Consider the following 19,337-nt stretch of genomic DNA (forward strand, 5'->3'; position numbering starts at 1 on the left):
TTTTTTCTTTTTTTACACTAGCTTCTTCACACTCCAGCCCATGTACTGCCATCTGCTTCTTTTCTATGCTCCATGTTTATAAATTCATTGCTGCTGTCAAAGGAGACTAAGAGGTAATGCAGTTCTTAACATATGTTTAGATATTCTGTCTTGGGAAACAGGATGGTTTTTGTTATCCTTTATTAGAATATTATTCCACTGTATTACTCTTTATTTTAGCTTTACCATGTAGTTAAAGGCTATAGGATTATTAAGTCAAGTAAATAAAACACATTGAAAAATAAGCATTAGAAAAGAGATCTTTTGTGTGTACTTTAAAGGATTTGATATATAATTCAAAATTACACTTTTGTAAATTCCTGTTCTTTTATTAAAAGAATAGCCCATAATTTTTAAACTGCACTAGATAATTTTTTGTCTACCTTGTATATATGATTATATTTCTACATAAGTGTTTTAAATTAGAAAGTTTTTTTTTTAGAAATATATTTAATAGTAAATGCATGTTTTATTGTTATTTAAAGTGCTGAAGAAATTCCTGATGAAGTAGATATGGAAGAAGAAAAAGAAAGTGACGATTCAGATGAAGAAAATGATTTTACTGAAAAGGTCCAGGATACAAGTAACACAGATCTGGGAGAAGACATTTTACATCAGTTATCAAAAGCTGAAGAAAGAGAACTGAGAAAATTCAGGAAAGTAGACTACAGCTGGATAACTGCTCTCTAAGCCTTGGAGATTGGGGACGGTTCTTGCAATTTTTTTATATGTTGATACTCCAAAAACATCTATTTTAATGTTATTTCTGTTTTTAAAATAAAATATTAACAGGCTTTATTTTTTAAATAACTGATAATATGAAGCTATATTTGCATCACGCTTTACAGTTGCTGGGTTCATTTGTATATACAATACATCTCATTTTAATTTTTTTGATGTTGATATTGGTTTTTTTTGTTGTTTTTTTTTGTTTGTTTTTAAGTTTGACACCAAAATTTATTTGATGACCAAATATGGCCTGAACTGATGAGAGGTTTTCTGTGGTCCTGATTCATTCCTCTTAGTATATTTATTCCTCTTAGAGAAACTTAGAGAAATGATTTGATTATCTGATATTACAACAGACCCTGCTGAGGGTATTATTTAATGATATAGGCTGCCTAAAATTTGAAAAATTCAAATCATTTAGCCCAAGCCTTTCAGATATGGGCTTATATAACATACTCGTAAATATAATTTTCATGACAGCTTTGGAAGATAAGCTGGCATACTCTATCAGTGTTACGGCTGTGAATACAGGCATACCTAGAAGATATTGTGGGTTCATTTCCTGACCACCACAATCACGCGATTATTGCAGTAAAGCAGGAGTATTTTTTGCTGATGGAGGTTCTTGCCTTCGATTTGTAAATCACAACATCTGTGAAGTGCAGTAAAATGACGTATGCCTGTACTGACTCAAAGAACAACTTCTTTTCACCGGAACAACTTTTTAACCAAAGCCGCATTGCTAATAGAAAAGAATCCATCTCTTCTTTCTGTATTATGTTAAAGTAGTGAAGTTGCTACATTTTAATCACTTAGCATCTGGAGTTTTTCAGTTCCCTGATAATACTTCTATAAAATTTAATATTAAAAAGTTAACATAAGGAGGCGGAGCGGGTAAATCCTGGACTCACCTTCTCCCATGAACACATCAAAATTACAACTAAATTGTAGAACTGAGAACCACCTGAATGACTATCTGAACAGAATTCCTATAACTAAGGACATAAAAAAGAAGCCATATTGATACAGGTGAGGGGCACAGACTTGGTCCAGGCAGGTATCACACCCACCACGTGACAATTTATAAATGGGAGGGATAGCTTGACTACGGAGGTGCTCCCTGAGAAGTGAGGGATCCTAGCCTCGCATGGAGCTCCCAAGCCCAGGACATCTGTGCCAGGAAGAAGAGTCCCCATAACATCTGGTTTTGAAAACCAATGGGAATTACAGTCAAGGGAGACAAAGGAGAGCAGGAGATTGGTAAAGGGCTCAAACACGCTCCAAGCTCAAGCACAGAAGCACCTGGGTCATATTGGGAAGAATTAAATCGACTAAGGAGAGGACCATATAGGGGCAAGGAATGGGACTCAGGAGGGATGCGCTGGTGGGGACCACTTCCTTTGTTGTGCCTTCTCGCACCTAGCTGTCCTGAAGCAGGCGAGTGTAAAATCTGTTCTCTGTTAACCTAACTGCTTGCCCCATGCCCAACTTGCTCACCTGTCCATATCCTCTTCAAGCAGCTCCAGACCCTCCACTCAAGCAGCAGCCCTCCTCAGAGAACACTACAATCTCCCAAAAGCTCCACACGAGTGGTGGCCAGCCTCAACTCATTGTAGCTCCCACCAAGGCTGGTACAAGTGGCATCCAGTCTTAGCTTGCAACGTCAAGAAACCAAGCCTGACATAAGTGGTGGCTGGCCTCAGACCACACCAGAGCCTCACTTAAGCACCTCCCACTCCATGGGATCACAGTGGCTCAACCTCTGTGGTCAAAGCCAGTCAGGTTGAAGGTCACCCCCACCAAATGACATGCCAGCAGCAATCATGGCCCAATTACAACAGGCACCCCTATAATACCTGCCTCAGATGATCGGGGGGACTGTACCACTGGACTCCTCAGGACACCTACATAAGGCTACTCTGGAGACGGATAGAGCAGATCTACCAAAACAGAGTGGCTGGATTTTTTTTTTTTTTTTTTTCAACAGACTCATTTCATAACCAAAAGACTGAAAGTGAAGGGATCGGCATAAAAACAGATCAATGGAACAGAACAGAAAGCCCAGAAATAAACTCATGCTGATATGATCAAAGTATAACAAAGGCAAAAATATACAATGGATAGTCTCCTCAATAAATGGTGTTAGGAAAACTGGACAGATATATGCAAAAAAAAAAAAAAGACCACTTTCTTGCACCATATGCAAAAATAAACTCAAAATGGATTATTAAAGACTTAATTGTAAGATCCGGAACCATAAAATTTTCAGAAGAAAACAGGCAATACATTCTGACAGTGGTATTAGAAATATATTTTCAGATGTGTTTCCTTGAGCAAGAGCAACAAAAAAATAAATGAGACTATTAATCCAAAAAGCTTTTGTATAACGAAGGAAACCATCAAAAAGAAAAGGCAACCTACTGAATGCGAGAAGGTATTTGCAAATGATATTGATAAGGGATTGATATCCAAAATATATAAAGAACTTATACAATGCAACAACAAAAAAAACTCCACTCCAATTAAAACATGGGCTGAAGATCTGAATAGACATTTCTCGAAAAAGAGTCTAACTAGTAATAAAGCGTGTGTACTTGCAAAAAGCAAAAAAAAAAAAGGCAAACATGAAAAATGCTGAACTTCACTAATCATCAGAGAAATGCAGGGTTAGTTTTTGAGGCCAGTCTTTAAAAAAACATGGCAAACACATGAAAAATGCCGAACTTCACTAATCATCAGAGAAATGCAGGGTTAGTTTTTGAGGCCAGTCTTTAAGATTTATTCTGATTACTAGAGGACTCCTAGCTGTCTCTTCTGGTTCTTTCTGGCGAACTAGCTGGTTTGCAGTTTAGCTTATTGCTCTCTTGGAGCCACTAGCCTCCTCTCAATTGTTTACTACAAAACTCCATTGTTTTCAAAAACACCTTTAGGCTTGAACTTCACTCTATTTCTAATAATGTCAGAGTTCTCAATTCTTTAAGAACTGCCTATTGCCCCTGGGCAAAATCTCTCAGCCACTGCTCCAGAATTTCCCTGAGTGACACCTAATTTACAAACTGGACAGAGACAACAGCCTCCGGTCTTTTCTTGTTTCTCATGGCATGGAACTGCTGCCTTATGACCAGGCTTCCCGTATTCTCGGCCTGCTGTACTTCAGGGAAAGGCTCCATTCTACAATGTGGGCTTGGAGGAAGGAAGACTCAAGCACCTCAGCTGCACTTGCCTGGAATATATCCTCTGCAACACAGAGCTGGCGGCCTTGAGAAATGCTGGCAGCCTCTCCCAGGGAGGTGAGGGACAGGTGAAAGGGAGCCTGTCTTCTTGGCCAAACCTGCTCTGTGTGGAGCTTCTATCATACTGGCTTGGGTTTGGAGCGAAGAGAGCAGGTTGTGACTTGAGCACCACAGATTCTCACTGTTCTTATTGAATCTAGATTTTCTTGATTAAATGTTTCTTCATTTGCTGTATACCCTTAGGACAGTTTCTGGAGACTTTAGATGGTTGTTTTTTTCTTTTTTTTTTTTTTTAACAATTATGGTTGTTTTGAAGAAAAACAAGTCCATAGATCTTATAGATCTTATACTGCCATTCCAGAAGTAGAACTCTCTTAAGTCTCACTTAATCTTTATTTTCTTCTTCGTCTTTTTTTCTGTGTACAATTTATTGAAGAAATCAAATTTGTCCTATAGAGTTTCTTACTAATGTTGCCGATTGCTTTGATGGCTTTTAACATGATCCTCTGTCCTCTGTATTTCCTGTGTGTGGGTAGTTGTATCTAGAGTTGTATCTATCCAACAGAAATATAATGCAAGTCCTTGTATAATTTTAAATTTTCTAGTAGTTATAATAAAAAGTAAAAAAAGTATGAAAATAATGCTAATGATTTATTAAACTCCCAAATTAATGATTTTTTAAGCCTCATATAGCTAAAACATTTGAACATGTAATCAATTTTAAAATATGTAATGCTATCATTTACACATTTTATTTCATACTAAGTCTTAAAAATTCATTATGTATTTTACTTTTAAGGTACATCTCAATTTGGACCAACCACATTTCCAATGCTCAAAGCTACATGTGACTAGTGGCTGCCATTTTGGACAGCACAAAATCTAGAAACTGGATTTACTTGGAAATTTTAACTAAAGCAATAAAGATTGTGTCAGAGTTCATTTTTGTTTTGTCAGCCTCCCCACACCCCAAGGAGTAGGACATACTGACCTAATTACAAATAAATTTTATTATTATTTTGCCATATTCAGATACCGACATAGTAACTTCAAATTTAAGAAACACTTTTATAGTTAGATATGAAAGGTTTTGTACTTTCAAATCAAATTACTTAAAGTAAATTTGGAATATATTTTTAAAATAGTGATTACTGTATGATCCGAATAATTGTTTTTAAGTGTGAATTTAATTACTTTTTCTAAAGAGTTGATCACTCTTACACTAAAGTATGACAACCTTGCTGAAAGGAATAATTCTAATTCCTCCTCTAATATTTAAAAAAAAAAATTCCCAAAGACAACTATATAGGTAAAACAGAAATGGCCACTCTATTTCTTAAAATCTGAACTTCTGTCCTACAGATCTATAATGCTGTCTCTCAGTTCCTTTCACATAGAAAGCTGGTCCCATCATAGTAAGATCTCATAAAGATCTCTTACCTCCTCTTCTCTCATTTATCTAATTTATCTGTCAAGGCATGAACCCATTGCTCTCACTAGTGTAGCCCGTACTTTAGAAAGTATACACTCAACCTCACTGGGGGATGGACCACATGTTAACCACGCACTGTATACCATGCATTTCACATACATCACACTTTTTCCACAACTTCCTATGTTAGATATTTACCCCAGTTTGTCAAATGAGATAGATAACTGGCTCCAGAGAGAGCAAGTTAAGTTATATCCAGATCACTGGGATCTCAAGAAGTAGGGCTAAGACACAAATCCTCTTTGTCTCTCCGTCAACTCCCAAATTCTGTGCTCTTTCTAGAATAGCACATTGTCTCCCAGTTAAACAGCTAGTTAGCATTATTACAAAGGTGTCTATAATTGAGGAGGAGTTATGATCAACAAACAATAGACAGTCCAGGTTTAGGGCTAGCTCCACCCAGCTGCAGAAAAATGTTAGCTAGCTCTGTGACTTGGCTAAAGTCCTTTAATCTGAGTTTCAATCCTCTCATTCATAAAATAAAATATTCCCTCCATATGCAGGGAATATTGTTTTGCCTGACTAGGGCTATTATGTTCCAAATATAAGTATATAAAATTTGAATATTAAATGAGTTTACACACTTGATGATATACAAAACTTTAATGAAAAGACTAATTGAATGACGGCATATTAATTAGAATAAGCTCATTGTTAATGTTCTGCAATATTGTTCCTCTGTGGGTTTTCTCTTTATCATAGACTAGCACCCTGTATAGAAGTGATGGAATTTGCCATAATGCTGCGGATAATGTGTCTTAAATAATTTCAGGTCTTTGTACTATGACTAGAGTGGAGCCTTTAACAGAAACCTATTAAGCTAAACATAACCATTTGGTTTAAATTAGCAAAGTCTTGTAAATGGCACTGATATTTTTATGAGACTGTTTATCTGAACTACTACTTCTGAAAACTGTTTTCCTCTGTTACCTGTGCTTATTGATAGCCATGAAAATGGCAAAATTACTTACATCAAAGTCAATATTCTATAACACTATATAAACGTAAACGAAATAGTAAAAGATAAGATCTAAGAAGGATATAGGATCCAAGGTAGATTATTCTCTTTAATTAAGATGAAAGAGAAACAAGTGGAAGTAACTGAGATTTGATAGTAGTATATCATGAAGGGAGGATATGAGCAGAATAGAATCAATCAGAGAGAGAGAATCAATGAGTAAATTGCTCAGATTGGTTTTGTTTTCCTATAACTATAAGCAAACCACTTAATCTCTGAATCATAGTTCCTTCATCTAAATTACAGAATGAGGCAATTTGATCTCTTCCTGCTCTGATACTTTGTGACCACAAAACTAAGTTAGGTGCCAGAGTAGTGTATTATAGCCCTCCACTCTCACCCCATGCCCCCAAATGCCAAAAGTCTGCAAGTACTATATTTGTGGTACCTGCATATAAATATGTAGAGATATAGCTATCTTAATTTCCCATTCAGGCATGATATACCTCTGGCTTGGAAACTCCTTGAGAGATCCGAGCACTTAGTTCACAGAGTGAAATAATCAGACATGAAAATGCACCAGTTCCTCCCATTGCTGTGTTGAGTTTTGATAATCCTTGTTACTCAGTGGTTGGCTACTTTAACAAAAGGATGAATATAAGTGATCTGAAACTAGCACATTAAGTGGAAATATTGATATTATATTCTAACTCACTTAGGAAGGTAAAGTTAAACTTTTTGTTCCCTCAGAAATGCCTGTCTGCAGTTGTGAAATTTGAGTTGATTAGCCCAGACTCATTTGGTGAGCAGTATCTAATGCCAGAAAGACCATTGGTCTAGGAGTCAGAAGACACTAGCTCCAGCTCTACCTCTTACTAGCTTTGTGCTTGTATTAAGTTTATATGAGGCTTTAATTTTTTTTTTATCACTAAAAGGGCTGTGTTTTGTTACATGGCCCTACTTCAATAAATAAAAAACGTATGGCTTTGCTGCTTAATTGCAGCTTCTTTTGGTGCTGGAGAGAAGGAGAAACAAGCAGCTTAAAAGATTTCATTTCTGAATAAGAGTAGATCCTGTACCTACTTAGGTTTGAGATGCCCTCGGCCTGAATCTCTGCAGACTTTACCCAAGAGAACAGATTAGAGTCAGAACTCCTCACTAGCAACTATGAATTATGAATTCCACAGCATGATGAATAAAAGTAAAAAATGAAATGAAGGAGCAGGCTGTATGACATACCAGAAGCACTCATATTTGTTGAATGGAGGAGACCATAGACTAAAGAAGGTAAGAGAAGGTAGGTGTACAGCTTTTACTTACATTCAAAGTCAAGGTAAAAATGAAGGGCCAAAGCTTGCCCTATGTAACCAAATCTATTTCTTAGGCTCCAAGTACTCCCAGAAACCATTACAGAGTTATATATTCTACAACATGGGCAGCATAGTCCATTAATTTTAGTCAAGCAGTGAGGTTGCTAAAGAAAATTGAATACAGGCTTTCCAGTCTCAGAATAGTGTCTCACTGGATAGTTGAGGCTGCTTTCCATTCCTCACATCCCTCAACATCAGGAGGGAAGATTGGCTTGCTTTCTGTTCCACAGTGACTCTTAAAAAACATTGCTGTTTCATTCCTGTGTGTGAGCACATTCTTTGAGTTTCATGAGGAACTAATTCTCAGTCTAATTCTCATGGTTTTGATCCCATGAAGGAGCATGGAAACGTGATTGGCTATCAAAACTAAACTATCCAGAAAGTTTATCTTTATTCATGTGTCCAATAATCAGGAATATCTTGAACCAAGGAAAATGAATTGTTATTTTCTGACTTTATTTAATCAGATTAGGCCACCTTGAATATCTCTGCATTTTGGAAAACCTCTAGCAGTGGTGATGTGCATGCCAGTAATATGGGCTTATATTTTCCAATTCAGGATGTTATAGAATCTACCCCTAGGCAGCTCTTGGAGAGCAAAGAAAGTATAGCCCAACTCTCAACTCAGTCACAATAGCTCTGCTAAATTACTGGAAAAATCAGTTAAATTTCCATGGGCATCTGTTTCTTCATCAGTAAAGTGGGAGGTGGCTGTCATCTCTGAGCTGACTTCCAGCTCTGATAGTCCCTGATTGTAAGAGTACTATATAATATCTTTGTGCAATTAGGATGGCAATGCTTTGATAATTCATTGTTAAATATATTAACAAACTAGAGAAGCCTAGTATGGTATACAAAATTCTTTATACAATTCAAAGGAGGCAGCATGATTCGACATATACCTTCACGCAAGCCACAATGACACTGACCCTCATCCCACTCTATTAGTGCGCTAGTCCAGATGTATGTTTGTGGAGGTGGGGGTAGAAGGAGGTGGGGATGGTAAAAGGAGAGTCAGGCATGAAATATCTTATCACAGAGATAATTGCAACTTTCTTAAGGGCCCCAAAGAAATAACAATAACATAATAAAGAGAATAATATCCAGTATTTACTTAAGGCTCACCATGTGCCATTTAATCTGCACTTTAGGATGTAGTTATATGTTAAAATTGCAGTCTTGTTATCTCTGTTTTGCAGGGTAGGACACTGAGGTCCAGGAAGGTTAGGTGAATTGCCCAAGGTCACAGCACTAGTACGTGGTGATTGGAAATTCAAGCTCCATTTGGCTCTGGGACTCTATCCCTTAGCCAATGTGATCCCCCAAGCCAGCAGGTGGGCTTTTCTCAGCACCATTCCTGGGTATCTAGTGAACACAGCACCCCTAGTCTGGAGCATCCTTCCTCCTAAAAGTCTGAGTTGGAGTTGAGGTCTCCATCCCTCCTCACTGGCTGAGCAGTGGTCAAGTGATCCCCACTTGCGCCCCTACTCCCACACTCTGGAGGCCCTTTTGTTTCCTTCATACCCCTTCTCGGCCTTGCCTCGGCTGGTCTGGAAACCCTAGGCACCATTCTGATGTTGCCCAGCTGGGCGAAAGCCTGGACCCTGCCCCCATGGAAGGTAACCACTTCCCTCCACAACAGAATTGTCATCCCAGCTGGTATAGGAGGGGCTGTGGATGTCCTGTGAGGTATGAACACAGGCCAGATGTATTGTAAAGTAAACATCTCTGTGGCAGGCACTGCCCGCAAGAGCAGCACGCTGCCCACATCCCTTTGCATCACCATCTTCCTTGTAGCCCTACTGAACCTTTTGGTCTGCTTGCTGGGAACAGGTTATAATGCCTTTGTAGACAAGGAGTTCGTGGTCTGCCTCGTGCTGACCCTAATCCCAATCTGCTGGCCAAACCACATCATTTGGGACTTCAACAAATACCAGGTGGCAGGGGTGCCTCCCTCTGCCTGGGCTGGGCCACCTCATCCATTTGCCTTTTTCTGGATTAGGGTGGAGAGGCTGGCGTGCTGTAAATGCCCCTCTGAGGGCTCCAGGGCTCCAGCCGTTGCATGGCTCTTTGTCTGTGCCCAGTCTGGTTGGTACCTCTTTGGGAGCCTCTGAGTAACCCACGAAGAATTGTCTCTGAGGAAGATAGGTGAGTGGAGTCTCCCTTGACAATAAAGATATTCCCTTTTGAACTTGAGTCATCAAAGCGATAGCAGTGCTTGTTAGCTTTAGGGTTCGTTTTATTTTTTGTTTTTGCTTTTTGGCTGTTCTCCTACCCCGCCCCCCTACCCCACCACCGGTTTTTAAAAATCCATTGAATGACAGAGCCAAGAAATTGACTGACTCCCACCCTGAGTGTGCTCTGTTGCTGGTGTTCTCACCTTCCAATGTTGGATGCTTTGAAGTTTCTGGATCTTCATCCTTCCTCCAAGCCCTGGAAGCTGGAGCTCCTGGATACACCCCCATCTTGGAGACAAAGCTGGCGCCGTGGATCAGCCATGAAGGGTTACGTTCTACCCTGGCTCTTTCTGACAAGATGGTCTGTCTCTGGAGGACCTGAAGCTGCTGGGGGAGGAGCCTCTCTGTACCTGAAGAGACACACACCTGCCTTCCCCTCAAGCCTCTGGAACACCCCACCCCCACACAGGGGTGTAACTTCTCAAATAGCAGCGGACAGATTACAAAAGAACCCTCACCTCCAAGACTTTTGAGGTCTGTCCCCTAAACCTGTCACAGCATGCCCCTGGGAGTGGGAATTCTTGGCTTCCCCAAGTCCCAGCTGTGCTATATAGTTCCTCTACCCTTTCACTTCTCAGTCACTGCATGCTTCTGCTATACCCTACCCCATACTTGTAAGTTTTTTCCCTAAACAAAGTGTGCGTGTATGTGACCTACAATTCAGGCCACATCTTGGTCATCAATCCCCTCAGCTAGAAACTCTAGAGACAATTTTATAATTATGTCAAAACCATCGAGTTTTTAATATTTACCTTTATTAATTTTATCCTGAATATGCATACAAGGTATTCTGGATCAGAGACAGATTTCATGTTAGCACCTTACAGTAAATATGAAATATGCTGGCCTCCCATAGTATAGCAATGAGAGCCAGGTCAAATGTCTTATATAAGTAGCTGGATTTCTCTGCTTATAAAGAAGGAGGCAGCTGTTTCCCTCCCCTGCTAAAATAACCTCCTTAAAAATAAAATGAGTCTGGGTCCTTGCTCCTTAATACCTCCTGGGGCCAGATGACCCCATGTGTCTCAACTTTTATGACCTAGAGATTTCTCCAAGGTCTGGGATTTATACCAAAGGAGATAGTACTGCTGTCCTGGGGCTTAACCTACGGATCTAGTCTGTGTTGTAACCGTTTGGCTCCCTAAGAGATATGGGACATTTTATTATCATTTCAGTTCAGAGCAGTTAACCAGAGAAGTAGATATAGGTCTAATTCTCATGGTATGTGAGGAGTGGTGGGAGGCTAGGGCTTTCTACTGGAGCACGAGGAAATCCAAGGAAGCTCTGCTTCCCTGCAAAGACCCGGAATGTTCTAAATCATACCAAGGATTGGGTGCCTGGATATTTCTGGTGTCCAAAAATTCAATTTCATTTAATAAGTTTCCGAGTATGTACTTTGTGAATAGGTGAGTTAGAAACGGTTCCTGTCCTTAAGTTGCAAAGGTACGTGTGATAAATTGGTTATAAGCCAGTATGACCTGAAACTATAGCATACCCAGTTTCAGAGCAGGCCCATCAGCATCACATGAAGACAGGCTTATTGTTAAACAGCAAAAGAAGATTCTAACCAGATGTCCTGCCTCAGAACAACCACATGAAAATTGGAGCCTCACTGTCACTGCACGCAGCTGTCCTAGAGACACGTACTATTGACAAAAACTTTTCTAACCAAAACCCTCTTCAGTTTACAAAATGCAATGCCCATAGAATACCTCACTGATCTTCCAAACTATAAATTAGTCAGAAGAGTGATTGATTAGTATAGCTCAGAAATTAAATTGCCCAAAGTCATACAATGAATAAATAATAGAACTCAAATTCTAGTTAATTTGATTACAAAACCAGAATCCTTTATACTAAATGATTTGTATGTAATTCTACATAAGTACCCAATAATATTGTTATGTTAATTATTGTAATAACTGCTGTATCTCTCATTCAACTTCTTATGATATGAAGGTGTTAAAAATTCTTGAAATAGACCAGTTTAAGAAATTGTATAAGAATGCATTTTACAGTATTCAATTTATGCTATATGACACCAAGTAGGGCTTGGTGTCATATAGCATAAATTGAATAGTGTAAAATGGCAACAGTGTGTGAGCTACTTGAGTATGTAATAATCTAAGATGACTTCACTTTTTTTACCCCTGCTCCCTACCCTGCAACACCTGGCAACCAATTATCTTTCTACTGTCTTCAAAGTTTTGTCTTTTCCAGAATGTCATATAGTTGGAGTCATACAGTATGTAGCCTTTTCAGATTGCCTTCTTTTGCTTAGTAGTAGCACTTAAGTTTTCTCCATGTCTTTTCATGGCTTGATAGTTCATTTCTTTTTAGCAATGAATAATTCTATTGTCTCTGTGTACCACGGTTTATTCATCCTTTCACCTACTGAAGACATCTTGGTTGCTTCCAGGTTTAGCAATTATGAATAAACCTGCCGTAAACATCTGTGTGCAGGTTTTTGTAAGTTTACCTTTGGGTAAATACTAAGGAGGGTGATTGCTGGATTACATGGTAAGAGTATGTTTAGTTTTGTAAGAAACCACCAAACTGATTTTCAAAGTGCCTGTGCCAGTTTACATTTCCACTACCAATGAGAGCTTCTATTCCACATCCTCACTAGCATTTGGTGCTGTCAGTGTTCCAGATTTTGGCCACCCTAATAGGAGTGCAGTGGTATCTCATTGTTGTTTTAATTTATATTTCCCTGATGACTTATTATGTGAAGCATTTTTGTATGTTTATTTGCCATTCGTATATCTTCTTTGATGAGGTGTCTCTTAAGGTCTTTGGCTCATTTTCAATCAGCTATTTTCTTATTGTTGAGTTTTGTATTTTGGATAACAATTCTTTATTAGAGATGTTTCTTGCTGATATTTTCTCTTGGCCTGTGGCTATCTTATTCTCTTGACATTGTCTTTCCCAGAGTGGGAGTTTTTATTTATAATGAAGTCCAGTTTATTCTTTCATGAGTTGTGCCTCTGGTGTTGAATCTAAAAGTTATTGCCATACCCAAGAACATGTAAGTTTTCTCCTATGTTATTTTTAGGAGGTTTATAGTTTTGCATTTTACATTTAGGTCTGTAATCCATTTTCAGTTAATATTTGCAAAGTGTGTCTATATTCTTTTTTTTTTTTTTGCATATGAAAGTCCTGTTGTTCCAGCACCATTTGTTGAAAAGACTCTTTGTTTCACTGTATTGCCTTTGCTCCTTTGTCATAGATCAGTCGATATACTTATGTAGGTCTATTTCTTGGCTTTCTATTCTGTTCCACTGACCTATTTGTCTGTTGTTTTGCTGATATCACCCTGCTTTGATTACTATTGCTTTATAGTAAGTTTTGAAGTCAGGTATTATCAATCCTCCAACTTTGTTCTCCTTCAATAATGTGTTGGCTATTCTGGGTCGTTTGCCTCTCCATATAAACTTTAGAACGTGTAATATGCACCAAATAATTTGCTGGGATTTTGATTGATATTACATAGAATCTATAGAGCAAGTTGAGAAGAATTAAAATCATGACAATATTGAATTTTCCTATTCATGAACATGAACTATCTCTCCATTTAATTCTTTGATTTTGTTTATCAGAATTTTGTAGTTTTCTTCATCTAGATCTTTTACATATTTTGCTATATTTATACCTCAGTATCTCATTTTTCAATACTAATATAAATGGTATTATGTAAATTTTAAATTTAATTTCAAATTCTACATGCAAGTTTGCAGGAAAGTGATTTTTGTATATTAACCTTGGACCCTGCAACTTTGGTAAAATCACATATCTGTGATAAGTAAAAGCACTTATCCAGGAGTTCGTTGATTCTTTCAGATTTTCCACATAGACCCTATGTCTGTCGTCTATGAACAAAGACACTTTTACTTCTTTTACTTCTTTCTTCCCAATGTGTATACCTTTTATTTCCTTTGTTTGTCTTGTTGCATTCACTAGAACTTAGACCAATGTTGAAAAAAAGTAGTAAAAGGGCATATCTTTGCCTTGTACCTGATTTTAGTGTGAAAGTTTCCAGTTTCTCATCATTAAATATAATATTAGCTGTAAGTTTTTTTGTAGGTATTCTTTATCAAGTTGGAGAAGATTTCCTATTCCTGGTTTACTGAGAGTTTTTACCATGGATGAGTGTTGAATATTGTCAAATGCTTTGTCTGCATCTATTGATATAATCATAACATTGTTCTTTTTTAGCCTGTTGGATTACATAATTGATTTTCAAATGTTGAACCAACCATGTATACCTGAGATAAATCTCACTTGGAGGTGGTACATAACTCTTTTTATATATCATTGAATTTAATTTACTAATATTTTGTTAAGGATTTTTACATGTATGCTCCTGAGAGATATTGGTCTGTAGTTTTTTCTTGTAACATCTTTGGTTTGGTATTAGGGTAATGCCAGCCTCATAGAATGAGTTAGGAAATATTCCTTCTGTTTCTCTTTTCTGAAAGGGATTGTAGAGAATTGTTTTAATTTCTTCCTTAAATGTTTGGTAGAATTCGCCAGTGGGCCCATTTGGGCCTGGCACTGTTTTGGAAGGTTATTAATTGTTGATTCAATTACATTAATAGATAAATCCTATTAAAATTGTGTATTTTGTGTGTGTGTGTAAGTTCTGGCAGATTGTGTCTTTTAAAGAATTGGCCTATTTCATCTAGGTCATCAAATTTGTTAGCATAGAGTTGTTCATAGTATTCCTTGATTGTCCTTTTAATGTCTATGGAATCTATAGTGATGTCCCTTCTCTTACTTCTGATATTAGTAATTTATGAGCTCCCTATTTTTTTCTTAGCCTGGCTTATCAATTTTATCCATCTTTTCAGCTTTTGGTTGTCATTAATTTTTCTCTATTGATTTCCTATTTTCAATTTAATTGATTTCTGTTCTAATTTTTATTGTTTCTTTTCTTCTTAGTTGGATTTAATTTGCTCTTCTTTTTTAGTTTTTAAGGTGAAAACTTAAATGATTAATTATAGAAATTTCTTCTTTTCTAATTTATGCACTCAACATTATATATTTTCTTGTAACTGATTTTTTACAATTATATTTAATTTCAATTTTAAAAAACAAAACACACAAAATAGCATTTACGTTCTTAAAAAATAAAGAAAGAATTGTAACCTTGATATATCATGTTTAAAATTTATTGAAACTTCCTTTTTTTTTTTTTGGCTTACTCTTTGGAACTATGCCTAATTTTATATGTAGTGGTTAATTTAATTATTTATTTTATTAAAATTATTGGGGTGACATTGGTTAATAAAATCAATTAGGTTTCAAGTGTACAATTAAATAATACATCTTATAGCTAAGCACTGTTTTTACTGCATCTCACATAGTTTGATAAGTTATGTTTTTATTTTCATTTAATTAAAAGTATTTTTAAATTTCTCTTGAGATATCTTTTTTGACTAATGTATTATTTAGAAGTGCATTGTTTAATCTCAACATATTCTGAGACTTTCCAGTTATCTTTCTGTTATTAATTCCTAGTAAATTTCATTGTAGTCTAATAGCAGAAATTGATTTCTATTCTTAAATTTGTTAACGTATGTTTTATGTCCAGAATGTAGTCTTGGTGAATGTTTATCTTGGGGAATGTTCCATGTGAATTTAAGAATATATATTTTGTTGTTGTTAGAAAATGTGGTCTGTAGCTGTCTGTTATATCTAGTTGATTGATGGTACTGTTGAGTTCGATTATGTCCCTACTGATTTTTTGCCTACTGGATCTGTTCATTCTGATAAAGGGGTGTTGAAGTCTCCAATTATGAGAGTGGATTCTTCTCTTTCTCTTTACAGTTCTATTAGTTTTGCCTTACATATTTTGACACATCACTTTTTTTTTAGCAAAACTATTTTGTAAACTTTAAAAAATTATCTGAATACTTTAATACAAAATGTTCAACACCTAAAATTTGCAAAGCTTCATTTAAATCAAAAACTTTATTTGACAAGAATGATTAACACCAAGAATTGCACAGGAGTTGATTTCTGCTACGTAGTGCCAACACTATACAATACAATAAGAACTGTATCATTAGCTGTTCTTTGCTCTTCTTTGCTGTATCATTAGCTGTTCCATTGCTCTTCTAAATTCTAAAGTACAGAGGAGGGCATCTTCAAACACAAAACAAAATGCAATCCAAATAAATTGTGCAGAGTTATTACTAATAGTTATAAATACATTTTGACTAAGCTATCCAATCAAGTGGCTAGGGTATAACATAACAGGGCTGATAAATGGTTTTGTTTTTAAAGCTTGGTAAAACTCTGTACTAGGTGAGAAGTCACAGTTTAAGGATGAATGTCTGTAAATAGTTACTACACACACATTTAGTGTCTATAAACACTAGAAATACAAGTTAGACAGAATACTCTTAAAAGTCCAGTGGAGTTTAAAAAAAAAAAAAAAAAGATTAAGTAACATGATTCTCAAAGTCCACAGGAATTTTGCCTGAAGAGTTTGAACAGCTGCCAATAATTCACTTTCCCTGTGCAGGGGTAAGGCATCTCTAGAACCCTTAGGGTTTGCCAAACTGAATCTGCTGGCTTTCACTATAGTACCTGCATCTTTGACTACGTGGTAGAAAACATTCTTCATCTGTAAGTTATCTTCACGATTGGTATGAATCTCTAACAGATAACAGAATTCCTGAGTAAGCCAGAAGCACTAGTTAAAATGCTCTGGAGAAACAAAATCTTCATCTACTTTGGCATAGCTATACAAGTTATGAACCTCATATAGAATTCCTACTGTGGAAAATGCCACAACTCTAAGAAACTGTATAATAGCCCAGCCTTGAACTCTATACTCTTGATGAAGATATTTTCTTAGTGATTAGTCTAAATGCCAGTTCTGATGGCTAAATAGGATCATAGTTACTGAGTTTTCTTGAACTTACTCTTCTGATGCCTTTTAAAGAATTTTTTGTATCTTTTCCATGTCTTTACCAGCATATATGTGCCAGAAGACTCCTGTCTTCTTTTCCTTCAGTAAATTGTTATATTGTGAGTTCATGAGAATTCCTATCTTGGACAGTTTTAAGGACTTCTTCTTGGTCACAATGTCCTTTGGAATTCCCATATAGACCAGGATATTAGCTGCATCAGACATGTCTCAGTAAAGACATTGTTCCACATTTTTTGATAAACATTATACAACTCAGAACCTCAATCTGGCCAAACAAAGTAGTTCAGCAGCCTAGAAAAAAATCCAATTTGTAGTCTTACCTTGTATACTCAAGCAATGGAATGCTGGCCATCAGATCATCAAACCTGGAGGGCATTATATCTTTAAAAGTTCCTCCTGGTAGCTAGTTCTTAAGTTTCAACATCAGTAATTCTTCTTCATTTTCCAAGAGACTCGAAACATCTTCAAATGCATTCCAGAAGTCTCCTACTGTGGTGTCTTCAATGATTTCATTGGTTCCTAGTATAAACTGAATGTTTACAGTCCCCAAAACTTGTATGTAAAAACCTAATCCCCATTGCCATGGTGTTTGGATGTGGGATCTTTGGGAGGTGATGAGGTATGAAGTCAGAGCCCTCATGAATGGGATTGGTGTCCTTATAAAAGAAACATCTGAAAGCTTCATTGCCCCCTTCCACCATGTGAGAACACAGCAAAAAGACAGCATCCATGAACCAAGAAGTAGACCCTCACCAGATACCAAATCTACTGGCACCTTGATCTTGAACTTCCCACCCTCCAGAACTGTGGGGGGTAAATGACTGTTTTTTAAGCTATTCAGGCTATGGCATTTTGTTACAGCAGCTTAAACAGACTATACTAGACTATGAAAGTCCTACAGTTAATTAGATTGACTTCCTAGTTACTAAACCCTTTAAGTATTCAAGTTTTCAAAATTCATCATTCAATTTATGATGTACCATAAATTGACACCATCACTGGCTGTCTTTGTTTCTAGTACTCTCTAAACACATTCCAGTTGCTGTTACTATTGGGATCTTGCAAGCACAGCAATTATTTCACAGTCAGTAGTGAGGAGTATCAGAATGCTAAGTTTGTCATCAGATCTTGAGGTTCTTAAATAAATCGGAGGAAGTGTTATTTTCTACCAAAGAAGCAAAGATGTCATCAAGGATTTTGGTGTATTCTTGAATCCATTTTCTGTCTTTTTTTCCTTGTTAATGTTCCCACTGGTTAGGTCTACCAGCCAGTTTAAAAGAGACATGGTAATGGGACAGGCTAGTTTCATGCTGCTAGTTGAGTTGAGGCTGCTCCCCCGCCAACCCCTTCACAGCTACTGACTCCAACACCGAGGGGTTCTGCAGGAACACAGAACCCACAATAGGTTTTTCTTCAACTAAGGAAATATATTTTATGTCTTCCTTTATGTCTTCTTGGCTTTGAGAAGAGCTTGAATTGCGTGTTTTAACAAGGACAATTCATCTTTATTCCACATTTTGCTTTTACAAATGAACAGTCTTCAACATAGAGAGCTTTTCCAAGAATGGTCTGTGTAGGCATCACGTTCCCTGGCTCATGTACCTAATCTTCATGTATCTCAGCCAAGGAAAAGTCTGGTAGGTAGACTTTTTTGGCAATTTTTTCTCTTCATCTGATAGCCATTCACACACTCAAAATGCACACTGAGGATGTACACACCCAGTGCAAGTTGAAGATGGTGGTATCACATACAACATACATTTCTTGAACACCTTTGGCAGCTTGCTCCCTAGCAATCCTCTAAGAGATGCTTTGTGTAGCTTCCTTTTCAGAAAACACCATTTGACATAGTGACCTCCAACACGGGCCAGGATGTACTTTTCTATATCCAAATCAATCACCATCACATTTTTGGTTAAAGGCAACCATAACCTAATTGCTTCATTGTTATTATAAACATTTGACAAAGAGGCAGCACAGTAAAAAAATCAGGCTCTGATAACCTAATAAATACGTTTGGTTTTTTTTCTTTAGAGTCTGTGTGAGGGGAATGATGATCACATAGCTCCCTTTTCTCTTTCATCACTCACCTCTGAGAAACTGACTAGGATGACTAAACCAATGTTATTATATATATATATTAGGTTAGGAATGCCTTGGGAATCAAGAAACAGAAAATCTGACTAAATAAGAACTGTAGTGATAGGTGGTTGTTGATGTTGGTCAACTAGTAAGCCATGTCATCAGAAGCCTAGGCTTTGTATTTGTTTGCTCCATTCATCCTCAGCTTTTCATTTTGTGCCTTTCAATTTATGGCCTCAATATACCCACTGAATTTT

At 37.1% G+C, this 19,337-nt stretch overlaps 1 protein-coding gene and 1 pseudogene across 1 annotated transcript in view; one reads left to right on the forward strand and one right to left on the reverse strand.

Annotated features, from left to right (window-relative positions):
* WDR75 (WD repeat domain 75) overlaps nt 1–942 on the forward strand; it is a 33,799-nt gene extending 32,857 nt beyond the window's left edge. Inside the window, exons 20-21 of the mRNA XM_006921277.3 lie at nt 22–113; nt 525–942. Coding sequence (XP_006921339.1) covers nt 22–113; nt 525–729 — 297 coding nt within the window. The 3' untranslated portion in view covers nt 730–942. The remainder of the gene's footprint in view (nt 1–21; nt 114–524) is intronic.
* Nucleotides 943–8,449: 7,507 nt separating this feature from the next.
* Nucleotides 8,450–18,944, reverse strand: LOC102896983 (annotated as a pseudogene).
* Between the last annotated feature and the right edge of the window lie 393 nt (nt 18,945–19,337).

This window comes from Pteropus alecto, unplaced genomic scaffold (genome assembly GCF_000325575.1).
Source record: "Pteropus alecto unplaced genomic scaffold, ASM32557v1 scaffold3, whole genome shotgun sequence".
In the NCBI taxonomy this organism is placed as follows: Eukaryota; Metazoa; Chordata; class Mammalia; order Chiroptera; family Pteropodidae; genus Pteropus; species Pteropus alecto.